The 12731-nt window shown below is 40.8% G+C and overlaps 1 protein-coding gene across 1 annotated transcript in view; it reads right to left on the bottom strand.

Moving 5' to 3' along the window:
• Positions 1-3394: 3394 nt before the first annotated feature.
• itpr3 (inositol 1,4,5-trisphosphate receptor, type 3) overlaps positions 3395-12731 on the bottom strand; it is a 28927-nt gene continuing 19590 nt past the window's right edge. The window contains exons 39-58 of the mRNA XM_030783528.1: positions 12291-12466; positions 12038-12200; positions 11309-11505; positions 10901-11101; positions 10637-10747; positions 10381-10476; positions 9980-10081; positions 9634-9720; positions 9149-9259; positions 8675-8867; positions 8203-8326; positions 7688-7859; positions 7122-7286; positions 6513-6723; positions 5506-5586; positions 5025-5143; positions 4518-4683; positions 4092-4252; positions 3731-3892; positions 3395-3511 (exon numbers count right to left, since the gene is read on the bottom strand). Coding sequence (XP_030639388.1) covers positions 3395-3511; positions 3731-3892; positions 4092-4252; positions 4518-4683; positions 5025-5143; positions 5506-5586; positions 6513-6723; positions 7122-7286; positions 7688-7859; positions 8203-8326; positions 8675-8867; positions 9149-9259; positions 9634-9720; positions 9980-10081; positions 10381-10476; positions 10637-10747; positions 10901-11101; positions 11309-11505; positions 12038-12200; positions 12291-12466 — 2915 coding nt within the window. The remainder of the gene's footprint in view (positions 3512-3730; positions 3893-4091; positions 4253-4517; positions 4684-5024; positions 5144-5505; positions 5587-6512; positions 6724-7121; positions 7287-7687; positions 7860-8202; positions 8327-8674; positions 8868-9148; positions 9260-9633; positions 9721-9979; positions 10082-10380; positions 10477-10636; positions 10748-10900; positions 11102-11308; positions 11506-12037; positions 12201-12290; positions 12467-12731) is intronic.

Here is a 12731-nt window from a genome sequence, read left to right as displayed (position 1 = left end):
TGAAGCTGTTGCGTTGCCAATTAAGTAAACGACAACCACCCCCCCTCCCGCCCCGACTCTGATCACACCCCCAGGACTGAAATATAGCGTTACAAAGAGAGGCCAAGAGATGTAATGACAAGTGACTAGCCTTCAAATAATAGACTCCTAGACTGCCTTGTAGTAACACTCTTGGAATTGTATTATAGCCTACCTCGAATGATGACAATGGAATGCTTTTGGTTTAAAAAATGCATATGTGTGTGTGTGTGTGTGTGTGTGTATTCCCCATTAACATAATAAAGAATGATCTGTCAATGGTGTGGTATACACGGGTTTTGCAGAGTGCAAAAAAATTCTAATCCTTGTTAGTTTATTACTAAATCAGCATCAATCAACACTTTGGCCACTGTAATCTGTACACACACTCACACACAAAGTATACTACTCAGTTAAAATCAAACAGTTTTTATTTGGTACAATGACTGTGGCACATTGCGTTCAATAAGTGGAATCCCCCCATTACTCTGACATTAAGTGAACTAGTATTTACACAGTGAGAGAAACCGATAAAAGTGGACCAGCCCATTGGCAACTTTTCCCTGTGACCTTAAAACACACTGTACCCAAACTGACATCTCATTCAGAGCTACACTGCAGTCCAATGTAGTGTCAGCAGATGTATATAAAATTTGTATTACTCTTCAGAACTACAGTAGTTACATTCTAAATTAGCTTCTGTCTTTTTTTTTCTTTTCTTTTTTTCTTTTGAAGAATGACAAATGACTGGCACTTACAGTCATTCATCACATTTCAGAAGATAAACATAAATATGTCACAATCACACATTAAAATATTAAATTAAAAATCAATATAAGCTATGTAGTATATTACAATAAGGGAATCTGGATTGTGGAAACCCTATTAAAAGTTAAAAGAACATGATCTGACTAAAACAATTATGTGACAACTGTTACGGGTAGTATTCTTATGTGTGGACTTATTCCAAGAAAAACATCATTCCAATACTGTGGTCTAGGAGTTCTTTCTCTGAGGGTAAAATCCACAGAGAATACAAAGTAATTGCGATTTTGAACCCGACGGTTAAGCTCCACCCCATTTTTCTCAGTGGGTGTGCCGTCTTTCATTTCTGATAGTGTCCCTCAGAATTTTCTAGATTACAAAAATACGCTCAAATTCATTTTCATGCCAACAACCCAAATTCTGATAGACAGATGGAGTGTCTCCTCAGGGTTGCTACACTAGACCCTGAGAAAGAACTCCACAGTTAAGCCCACACTTAATGGGGAAATTACACATTTGTTAGGAGTGTCGGGCAGACACTGTGCAGCTTTCAGAAAGAAAAGGACATTTGTTAACCTTAAGTGTTCCTTAGTAATTAAAGTTGCAGTTGTGTACACTCTTTTCCTCTTTTTCACCCTTCTTTACCTATTTCTATCACCCTCACTCTGCCTCTCTATCCCTAACCCCTGTGATCCCAGTTCTCTCTTTTATCGCCCAGGCCTCCCTGCGTGTAACACCTAACAGACGTCAGGCTCGATGTTTTAGCGCAGCAACCCCCTGACTATTTGGTCAAATGCTGATGACGTTTAATTGCGAGGAAGACTAGATTAGTTTCCCTGTGAGAATAGAATTCAGACCATGTCACAGGCCCCATCTGCATTGCTCCATTCGGGTACAAACTATGTAGATCAAAAGAAAAATGAAACTAACCATACGATATTATCAGTTAAATACGCATATCGAGTCATAACTGTTCGTATAGTCATAAATGCGCGGTAAAACTTAAAAATAGCCAGGAGCCAAGTCATGAGCAGCTGATTGTATGACCATCGGTGTAACTGTACTGTTTTTAATGGTAAAGAAACCATATTTGGTCTTGTTCGGGAGCATAAAATGCGGTAGTACGCAGACGTAATTTTAGTATTCTTTAATGGGAAAAAGTTATGTAAAATTATTTCAACCGAGCTCAAATTAATACTTCCCAAATTCAAAGGAGCGTCTCCTCCTTTCAGGCAAAGACACCCCCAAAAGGATAGCAGCACCCCCCGTCTGCAAATCAGATAAAATGCCAGACTCTCTGCTATCCTACAGTTCAGTTCAGCTGCGCTAAGGTTCAGCTCCAGTTGAGCTCCGGTTGTATCAGCCGTAATGTAAGTCCGTCCGTTCCGTCCTGTTCGTCTCCACGAAGAATTGGCCCAGGCTCACCGCTACGGAAGATCCGCGACGCTAAAAGACTTTCCCGGCACCGACACGAAGTCTCGCTCACGGTCTCTTACTGCCAACCTCGGTAACTCCGGTCTCTCACACCTGAACGTGGCTAGGCCTGCTCTTCTTCTTCCTCATCCCTTTCCTCTCCTTCCTCACAACCCCTTTTTGTGTGTGAGTAAATCCACTAGAACATCACTCAGATAGTTCTTTTGGTTAAGCGTGCCTCTTCGTGAGTAATGCCTCATACTCCCGTAGTTGTTCATTCATAAATACTTTAGGTAACGAGGATATTGTCAATGTCTACCGTTAGTTGTTTGTCTTCTTGTTGGTAGATTAGATGTTGTTGTATGTGTGTGTATAGCAGATGTGCCCAAATTCCACCTGATTTCCAATTTATTCAACATTAGATTCATTCTGTACCGTTTGAATTTGATCGTTATAATCAACGTGTGCGTCCGTGTTCCTACTCTTTGAGTATGTGATAAGTTATTTCCTAGTCACTGAATGTGGTGATCCAGGAACTCAGTTAGCTAGAAGTATTGAATTCGAAGAGTATTACTGTACTTACTACTTTAATGCTGTTATTTATTATATGTACGGCTAATGAAGAGGTATTCAGAATCATTTCTATGTTCAGTGTTCAGAGCGCTGAGCTATAAATAGAGTTTTTCAGAATATCTGTAATTTCACTGGGTTCAGGTTCCAAATTAAGCCTAATATTCACAGTGAACCATTAACCAGATTTTCCTCATACCATTGGCACGACAGGAGTACATTTGATTGGATTTCGATGTTTCCTAAAATTATTTTAGTCAGTTATAAGGCTTTCTTTCCTTCATGATAATACAGTAAATATTATCATATCAGATGCTTACATTTTGAAAGAAGACCAGTAGACAATCTCCATAAATAAATGTGTGATACCAGCACCTGTACTATGTCCATAGTGAGCAGTTGTACATTTTTGTTTTATTGAAAAGGAACTATGTACTAAGTAAGTTGTTGAAATCTTATGAGGTGCACTTTGACACGCAGAACTTCAAGTGAATCCAAGCCCTGTACTATAAAAAGATAGCTTGCCCGATAAAGCACTACGTCATGACAGTGCTATGACAACACTGTGAAGAGGACAGTAGACTCTTGGCAATAGTTTCTGTGGAATTTGGAGAAGTCCCGAAAAGAATCAAGACTTGTTGATCTGATGATTTCCTCCAGCAGCACTCGGTGGCATTCCGGGATTGGAAGTAGATTGGGCATCTACAAAACCCATTCTTTGCCTTCTTTTCCTCTGCTCTGTCATCTGCAGAAGACACAAGAGACAGCCAATCAAACAATAGGTAATGCAGCCATTGACAAGTTGCTTTGTTACCAGCATGTCACTACAAGCAGTTCCAAAATCCATTTTGGGCCATCTCAAAGACAGGGTTATATTTAGAACGAACGTATATTTAGATTCGTAGTGGCTTCATGGAATTAGGAACAAAACTATTTCATATGTAACATGCCATCGAGATTTCACCTGTTCTTTGAGCTCCAATAGCTGTGCTGTAAGTTGAGTGACCACCTTCATGGTGGCGGACAGTCTATCTTGTAAGTTTCTCATCTCGTTCTGTTCTCCTTCCCCTTCTGTTACCACTAGCGACATGGCCTGCATGCGTGGAAACCAGTCCAGATTTTTATTCTGTGGAGGAGGAGGAGGAGGAGAAGGAGGAGGGGGGGGGAAAGAGAACAAATATCTTCATTCAGATTGTCAAGGCGGTAAAAATGATTTTACCGAAGAATTGTCGTTACTGTTTCACACACGCATCTGTGATTTAGAATCCTTTGGAGAGAAAAATAACTAATTTCATTGGTGCAACAACATTTCTAGTTTACAATACCTTGATCATGTGAGCCACATAGCTCTCTGGACCTGTATAGTCAGTTTTATTCTTCTCACGCACCAACACGATGAAGTACAGGTAGTTCCAAATGTTGTGCTCCACCTTAATGTGTTCCTCAAAAGACACTGTTTTATTGTCAAACTTATCCCTCTCAAGACCTGGGGGGAGAGAGTTTCAACCTCAGCATGTGTCTATGAAATGCACGCTTTGCATTTGGCAGCTGTTTGTTTCAAAGGACAGTAAGCGAAACAATGTACCCATTTTACACGTTTGTTTGTATGTTTTTTTTTCTTAAACGTAAAAGCAAAAAAGTCCAGGAAGTATTTAACTATTTTTATCAAAATGAGCAAACCTAGACTACATAAGGTAGAGTTTACATTCATATTCGTTTATGAGAAGTTATGTTTATGAATCTGTCTTTACCGCAGATGAAGCAGGTTGTCTTAAGGATCTCCTCTTTCTTCTGCTTTTCACTACGCAGGTCCGCAAAGGTGTCAATAATGACGCCAAAGATCAGATTTAGGACAATGATAATGACAATGAAATAGAAGAGCAGGTCGTAGACCACTCGAGCTGGGAACAGCGCCTCCTGCAGGAACAAAGACAATTCGGTAAGCATTGATTAGGAGGTACTGTTTCACTACATATCGCATCTATCCTTTTCGCTCTCTCATTAAGGATATGTCTGAGTTTGCGTTTAAGTAGGGTTCCGTCATTGTCCTTTTACTTCATAGTTCTAGAGTGAGGTGTGTCTATGGGTTTGTGTTTATGTGTGTTTAGAGGTCTTGCATCAGTTCTAAATTTAAGATCAATCGCTGTCCAAACCCGTAATGTTCATGCCAAGCACATTCATGAGAAAATAATCCGTGGAATTTTCAGTGCGTGTCTGTGTGTCTGCGTGCATGCGTGAGTATGAACTTGTTTACAAACATCTTTCGAAGGCTTGCGGAGGACATCTCCCACTCCTCCTCCATTCCTCAGGCCATGATTAAGCACAGTGACGATACACATTAACAGTGTATCACAGGCACGCTCTGTGTCATCTTGCTCTGCAAAACAGCCAGAGAAAACCCAGCAGTCAGCACTGACAGGCACCTCTAAACTCACTCTCTCAAACCACTCTCTAATTCCATCTCCGAAGGACCAACCACAGATCCATCGTTTCACTTTTTCATGTTTTAAACTGTGGGCTGCTCTGTTTCAAGTAAACAAGTTCCAAAAAAAAACAAAAAAAACATAGTTCAACAAAGTTCATTCAAATACTTGATCGGTTTTTACACATAATACCCCATTCATTCATTCATTCATCCATTCATTTGCATTTTGTCCCTCCATGTAGGGGCTTAATTGTTTCAGTTCAATTTCAAGTTACTTTATCCAAAAAGAGTGTAGCCAGCACGGTGAAACTTACCTTCGAGAACAGCAGGGACTGATTTCTCAGCAGCAGTGCAGCTAACCCCATCTCCACTACAGGAACCCACAGACTCCTGAGAGACCTCATCATGAGTGCCACCTAAACCCATAAATAATGACACACGAAGACAAGCAATGAGTCAGCTGTTTTTCACACACACCAGCTATTCCTCTCTCTTCTGTCTACTTTACCTCCCTGCAATAATGCTATTCCCCAGGTACCCCCTCTGGAGTCAGCTCTCTGTGAGATGATGCTTGGCTAAAAATGACTTGTTCAGCAATTTGTACCACAGTTTGAATACATTTTGTTCCAACTTGTACAGATAAGTCTGCGTTTCGCTAAAAAAGAAAAGTTTCTCTTCTGAGATAGCTTACAGCAGTGCAGAAAATTTGGGTTTAAACATTGTTTCAGGGTTCCTACTCTAATACTACTGACCTAAGTTTCAAAACTTTCAAAAGTTTGTAAGCTCAGCTTATTTAGCAATCCAAACATTAACCTAACTAATCTTTTGTGTATAGGGGACAGGATGTATAACAGCAGTTTTTTGTGTGATTAATAAATGAAGATTAAATGTTCTCAGTCTTTATGCTCGTGTTTTACTGTCATTTGCTATTTCTCACCAGGGGAAATTGAAATATTCATCTTGACAATGACATTTAAAAAATTATTCTACCAAGTTCACTTAACTGAATTACACGTCAGTCATAATTCAGAGATAAGACACACTATTTGGAAGCAACACATAGATGAAGTCAGTGAACAAACATTAATTCACAGCATTTCTTAGTGCACTTAAAAAAAGCTTATCTAAACCTCTCTGTCATACATTTTTCTCAAAAACAATTGATTACGAAAGAAAATCTTTGACATGCTCTTTAGAGCTACTTTACATACACGCATGGACCGCCAGTATTTTACCCTGGGCTACTCTACACAACATAATAACTATGTCTAGTTGCTCATATTTTGACTCTCTCCTTGTTAATCCCCATTTTTGTCTCTTCCTCCATGTTTTAAACCGTTGGTCATATGCATACCAGGTAGTCGGTCCACTTCCATGATGAAGTCATTCTTCAGGTAGAGGAATCCCACGATGGAGAAGAGGTAGACCAGGATTAGGGCCAGGAGCGCCGTTAGCAGGATGGAGCGGCCGTTACGTGTCACGCTCTTAATGACGTTGAAGAGGGTTTCCTCACGGTAGATCAAATCAAACAGCTGCCAAAAACGGTCAGACACAAAGACAATGAGAGAAATGTCACATCGAGTCTTAAAGAAATGTACTGAGCGTAAATGATGGTTAAAAATATGATGATGTTGATATAAATGTATGATTATGAAAAACTGAAAAAAAAATGTATTAATCGTTCAGAGTCGAGGTGTACAAATCAGGCCCTAAAGTCTTGCTGGATCTGATTTCTGCCGACCGCCGGGCTATCTCGGATTCGCTGTGGAACACACACACTTGTTTCACAGCAAGAAAACCAGTCTCTGATTACGCGGTGACGTCAAAAACCAGCTGGACTCTGGCTCTCAAGGACCCGACTTGAGTGCCCCTCAGTATGGAACAATGTGATTTGATTGTCGAAAAACATTGGAATGGTAGAGGAACTGACCAGTATGCTGTAGAAGAGCTCGTGGACACACAAGCCCAGCGTGCTGGTGAAAACGTAAGCCAAGTGGTACAGGAACTCCATGTCCATCACCATGGCACGATATCCCATGATGAACGTGCCTCTGTTGCCCACAAAACTCACCACAAACACTATCTTATTGATGAGCTGCGAGAAACGAGACAGGTAGGGGACAGATGATAGGTTAGAGTAGGCCATTTGGCTTTTGGGGGAATAAGATCCCGAATCTACCCAAAACCCTTTGCTGCCAGGAGACCAGCCGAAATGAAAGTGTGCCAACGCGATTTATCACACAGCCATTTAAAATGACCCTATTCTACTACAGATTGCATTTCTAATCCCCACAATCATACAAAACTAAAATAAAACATAAGCACACATCCTCATTATAAAACCCTTTATTCAAAAGCTCTGCGGATGACGACGTCATCTCAAGTAAATGTACTATACTGTATGTCATTTTGAATCGAATATGTAGGTTTTGGGGGGGGGAGTTTGGCTGGTTGTTCAGGGTGACGTCTTTTCATTTGCTGATGTTTCGGACTTACGTTTAGGGTTCCAAGCAAAATCAGAGTAGGCCCGATGCCAAAATAGTAGATGGAGCGTAGAATGAGCGCTATGGTGAGGGGCCGTAGCCCATAGCGCTGGGAGAACAGACCCATTACGGATAAACCAGCGAAGCCCCAGAAGAGCATGGAGAGTAGGGAGGAATCAACACCTGTAGGATAAAACGGATGTTACTGTATCATCTCTGTATGAACCATGGATCTGGACGCTGCTCACTGACGTAATTAAAACACAAAGCATTAGATTAGCTGTAAATACATTTATTTGATCATTTCTACACATTCCCCAATTTCAGTTATTTAGGGGGTATATTTCTAATTACTGTCACTGTGTTTTAAGTGCTGTGTCTCCTTCTGTCATTACTAATGGACATTCATGTTCTGAAATAACTTTTATTTATTTGGGTTCGGGACAATATTCTGAATACACCAGGAAACTACATACACACACACATACACACACACACACACACACACACACCAGCGATGATATTCATTTACCTTGGCCGGAATTATAGGGATAAAAGACGGCAATGATGAGGTTGATGAAGACAGCCAGGTTAAAGGAAATGCTTCCCCATAAAGTCATTCTGCGGGAAAACCAGTAGAGCACTGGCATACCTGAGACAGACACACAGAGACAAGTCACAACGCACTATTGTCTACATATCCCTACACAACGTTTATATTGAAATTAGTCATAGCAGAGTTTGCATGCAACATCTTTCTATAAAGATGTTTGGTTCCAAGATCTGTGCCTCAATATCTCAATACCACCACTCTGTCTTTCCTTAAGATTCACTTATTCTCAAAATATACACAGTGTAAATTCATCAGTCCCTCTATAGTATTTGGATACAGTCTGGATTGCAGGAGACAGTCTACTTTGATTAAGAGTTAGTTACACTAAAAAGACAACCTGATTACGTCACCACGTAATCAGGTTTTTTTTTTCCCTCTGAGACTTACTGCGAAGCTTCTTTTGCCATTCCATTTCATTGTGAAGGAAGGAAGTCTGTTCAAAAAAATGCGTGACTTTGCTTCCTTGCTCATCTTGTTCCGTGGTGTTAAAGACGCGGAATTTGGACTCGTCCGTCAGGAATTCACAGATGGGGTGAACAGGGAAGACGATCTGCTCCATACTGCGATCCTCTCGCACTATCTGAGGTGATGAATTCGTTTTCGTACAGCAAAATATAATTCATGTGGGGGACATAAAAAAAAAAAAAATACTGTTACAAACTGTACAAGAGTGATGTAAAATCATTTCAAATTCAAAGTGAAAATAATCATCGTAAATGTATCTGAGAAAAATGTGATTTTCACAACTTCACACTAGAGAGGAGTCATCCTTTCGTGTGAGGGGCGAACTTCAGGAGTGACCGCATCTATGCAGGAGGAGAATTGGTTGTGTAGAGTTGTGTAAAAGATTGCTTGACTGACCTCAATTTGTGCGGTCTGTCTTTCATAGTGTTCCAGAGGATCCTCCTCAGTGACTTCTGCTGGTACTGTAGACTTCAACATCTGAGACAACTGCTTGTTGTTCAGGTTCAGCTAAGATCCGAATAAAAAAAAACAAAAAAAGTAAACTAAAATATTCAAATCAAACTTAGATTTCAACCTACATCTCAAACTCTGCAAATGATTAACAAGAAAACATGAACTGATTAACATGAAGTTGCTTTTCATGGTGAACCCAAAACATAAGGGAGATCCCCAAAATGCAAGGCAACTCACCGCCTCAAAAATGTAAAATAAAAAATGAAAATTTCTGAATTAAGTGTAACTTCAAAGACAGTGTTTCTAACTGAAAAGTTTCGTTATGTACTTTTTGATGTAGTCAGAAAAGTATTTCTAATTTATTCAAATATGCAGTGTTGCATTATGCAGGAACACAGTGGTCAGGGCACTGCCTGAGTTCCTCTCACCATTGAAGAGATGCTGTCCTCTACTTCTTCTTTAACCCTCTTTGGTGGCTTCAGCAGGTGGAGTAATATCTTGTTATGGCGAGCCAGCTAACAAAAACAGACAAAATTCTCCCTGTTATGAGCGTCTCTTTACCAGTCCAACAGAACATCTAAACCTGTAAGCTGGATACCGGCTGGACACTGGACACATCAGAAAAGGTCGTAGTCATACGAAGCCAGCCATCAACCATGGACAGGAACTGTTCATTCGGTCTTTATCGTTTTATTATTTATCAGAGCGGTCTCGGAGGAGCGTTCGCCGTGAGAAGATAAAGGGGTGTGTGAGCTGTCGTGTGAAAGCTCTAACCTGCAGAGCTAAGATGTAGATGTTGTGGCCAACTTCTCTGGGTGATACTTCTCCATCCTCATGCTCGCTCTCCTGTAGGTACGCCTTCTTTATCACTTCAACCTAAAGAGAAGAGTGCCGACAGTTCACACCAGGGCTGCACATACTGCGACGGAGCACTCCTTTTGAAGAATTCTGTTCTTTTAAACTTTCTGTTCTTTTAAATGTTCTGTTGAATATCGAAATTCTAAAAGAAAACCTTCATGCAATATTTATAATATATTGAGGAGTGAATAATATAAGGAGTGAATTTGGAGCAGATGTATAACAAATATTTGATTAAAGGGGAACGTAGGCCTAGTTTGAAAGGGGCCCCTCTTGAAAGGAGAGATTACAGGCGATCTGCAAACACAGGTACTGACCAGTTCCCGGGGTCGAAGGTTAAATAAGATCCTCTCGGCATTCTCATTATCATGGCGACTCTCCATCAGGGCCAGTAAGAGCTTAGAGGCATTGTCCTAAAATCGAGCACAGATTTACCAATACTTCCTACAGACCTCGACAGGAAAATCCCACAATGTCAACAAAATGACAAGCATCTGTCAGACTTCCCACCCCTACCCAATACTCCACATTCATGTATTTTTTTTTTTTTTACATTAATAAACGGTCCCGAACCTTGAGCTTCAGCACCATCTCCATGCGGTAGCGGCACAGAGGACTGATGTCATTGAGAATCAAAGCTGTGATGATGTCGATGCCATTAGACTCATGGGTAACGATGCAAGTCTGCATACAGCAAACAAAAAGAGAGAATCACTTTAAGAAGGACTTTTTGTTTTTAGAAAGAGAGAAAGGAATAACATACAACTGTTCATTTTAAGTCTTAAAGTTTGACACATCCTCCCTCTGATCTATGTGCTCTGTGAGCGATTATCTGACCTGGTTCTCCTGGCATGGGCCCTGGCAGTACTCTGTGAGCGTCTCGAGAGTCTGAGTAATTAGGCCCACGTTACCCTCGTTAATATAAAGGCCCAGCAGGCCTAAACCTCCAGTGGTGCTACCACACATGATGTCCAGAAACTGCAGTGTCTCGCAGACCAGATTATAGTTGGTCTTGTTGTTCTGACATCGAAGAAAGTTCTGGAACAAAGCAAAATTTGCTTTCAGACCTGATAAAGTCTTTGAAAGACAGATCAAATATACAGCTAACAGCCTAAATCACTCCAATATACATATCTTAAAAGAGCACTGGACCACAACGATTTCCAACGACATGAATCCATCTAGAGACACTAGCTTAAAATGAAACTTTATTTGATCAATCTTTCATCCTGAGGTTTTCCATACCTGCAAGTCATGGTTGTGGTTCTCACAGAGGAGCTGTAGGAAGCGAAGGATGGGTTTCATAATGCTGACAGAAGGGCTCATCTCTGGTTCCACCTCCTGTTTTTTATGGGGAGGTGCAATGGCCTGAGGTGGTGCGATGGACTGCGGCTGACCAAAAGGAGGTACAGCGGCAGGTGGATAAACCAGCTGCTGAGACCCTTCAGATAGGAGATAACATTCAGTATGCCACTGAGACCATTTTCAAAGACCCTCCAAAAAGAGTCATCATTTTCACACCCCTACACATCTCCAGAGACGAGGAAGTTAAATGAATTTTCATTTTTGTCTCTACTTTGCACCGACCAAACATGTACTGGCTGTAAAAATCTGTCGTGATCTGTCATCTGTCCGAACTTAGGGACAGCACTTATACAACAGTCAGCTCCGGGCTTGGTTTGTATATTCCATCTGTCTTGGAAGTCGCTTTGGGTAAAAGCGTCTGCTAAACGAATAAATGTAAGTGTAAAAAAAAAGATTTGAGATGTCACAAAGCAACACTGACCCATGGGACACTCTGTAGTGCACCGACACCATGAGGTGCTTTACTGAGCTTTATGTTATTCTATGTAAATGTCATTGTATTACGTTTGGTTAAGTGTTGCAGTTTGTAGGGGTTTGGGTGGATTTTACTGCACCTTGCAGTTTTTATGTAACATATAATAGAGTACAACATGTTATTAAACATCTCACCGGTTTCAAGATCCTTGTCATCTCTTGCTTTGTTGCTCATTTCACCAACGTTCACAGATATGGTGGCTTTGATATCAAGTTGAGCATTTCTCATGCGATCGTGAAGGACCTTGAAGAACTTCTCTGACTTATTGTCCCCCATCATTAGCTTGTAGAAGGAGTTCTAAAGTTGGCGAGAGGCAGGAATAAATGGAGTTAGTAGGTGTAGAACTCCAATGCATAAAACATATGTGCAAATAATCCTTTCCCACACCTGAATTTCTGTGTTGCCTCCCTCCAGCAGGCATATGGCTAGCTGGATACTGTCCCGAAAGATCTTGTCGTTTTTAGTACTCATGACCAGGTCCGTGAATAGCTTTGTGCCTCCCTCTCGGTCCAGTCGACACTGCACCGCGGCTACCGCCGCCCAGTCCCGTTCAACTTCTGCACCTAAGAATGACAGACCCAAAACAGAGACACATGAAAAGAATGAATACTACGCTTCCAGAGAACTTCATATCAAATCCATATTCCCCAATGTGAAAAATGTAACATGCATAAAATATGAGCTGTTTTCTTTTTTTTTTTTTTTTTCTTCAGCGAAATCCCAATTTCTGGAATCCCAAGTTATAACTAACTATTCTGCAATCCTCTGTGGCTTTTTGAGTTGTTGTTTTTTTTTTTTTCCTGTAGAAAAGCAGAAGAACGAAACTCC

This window comes from Chanos chanos, chromosome 9 (assembly GCF_902362185.1).
Source record: "Chanos chanos chromosome 9, fChaCha1.1, whole genome shotgun sequence".
Taxonomy (NCBI): Eukaryota; Metazoa; Chordata; class Actinopteri; order Gonorynchiformes; family Chanidae; genus Chanos; species Chanos chanos.
Note: the sequence above shows the minus strand (reverse complement) of the source record. Positions and strands in the feature narration are given on the sequence as shown.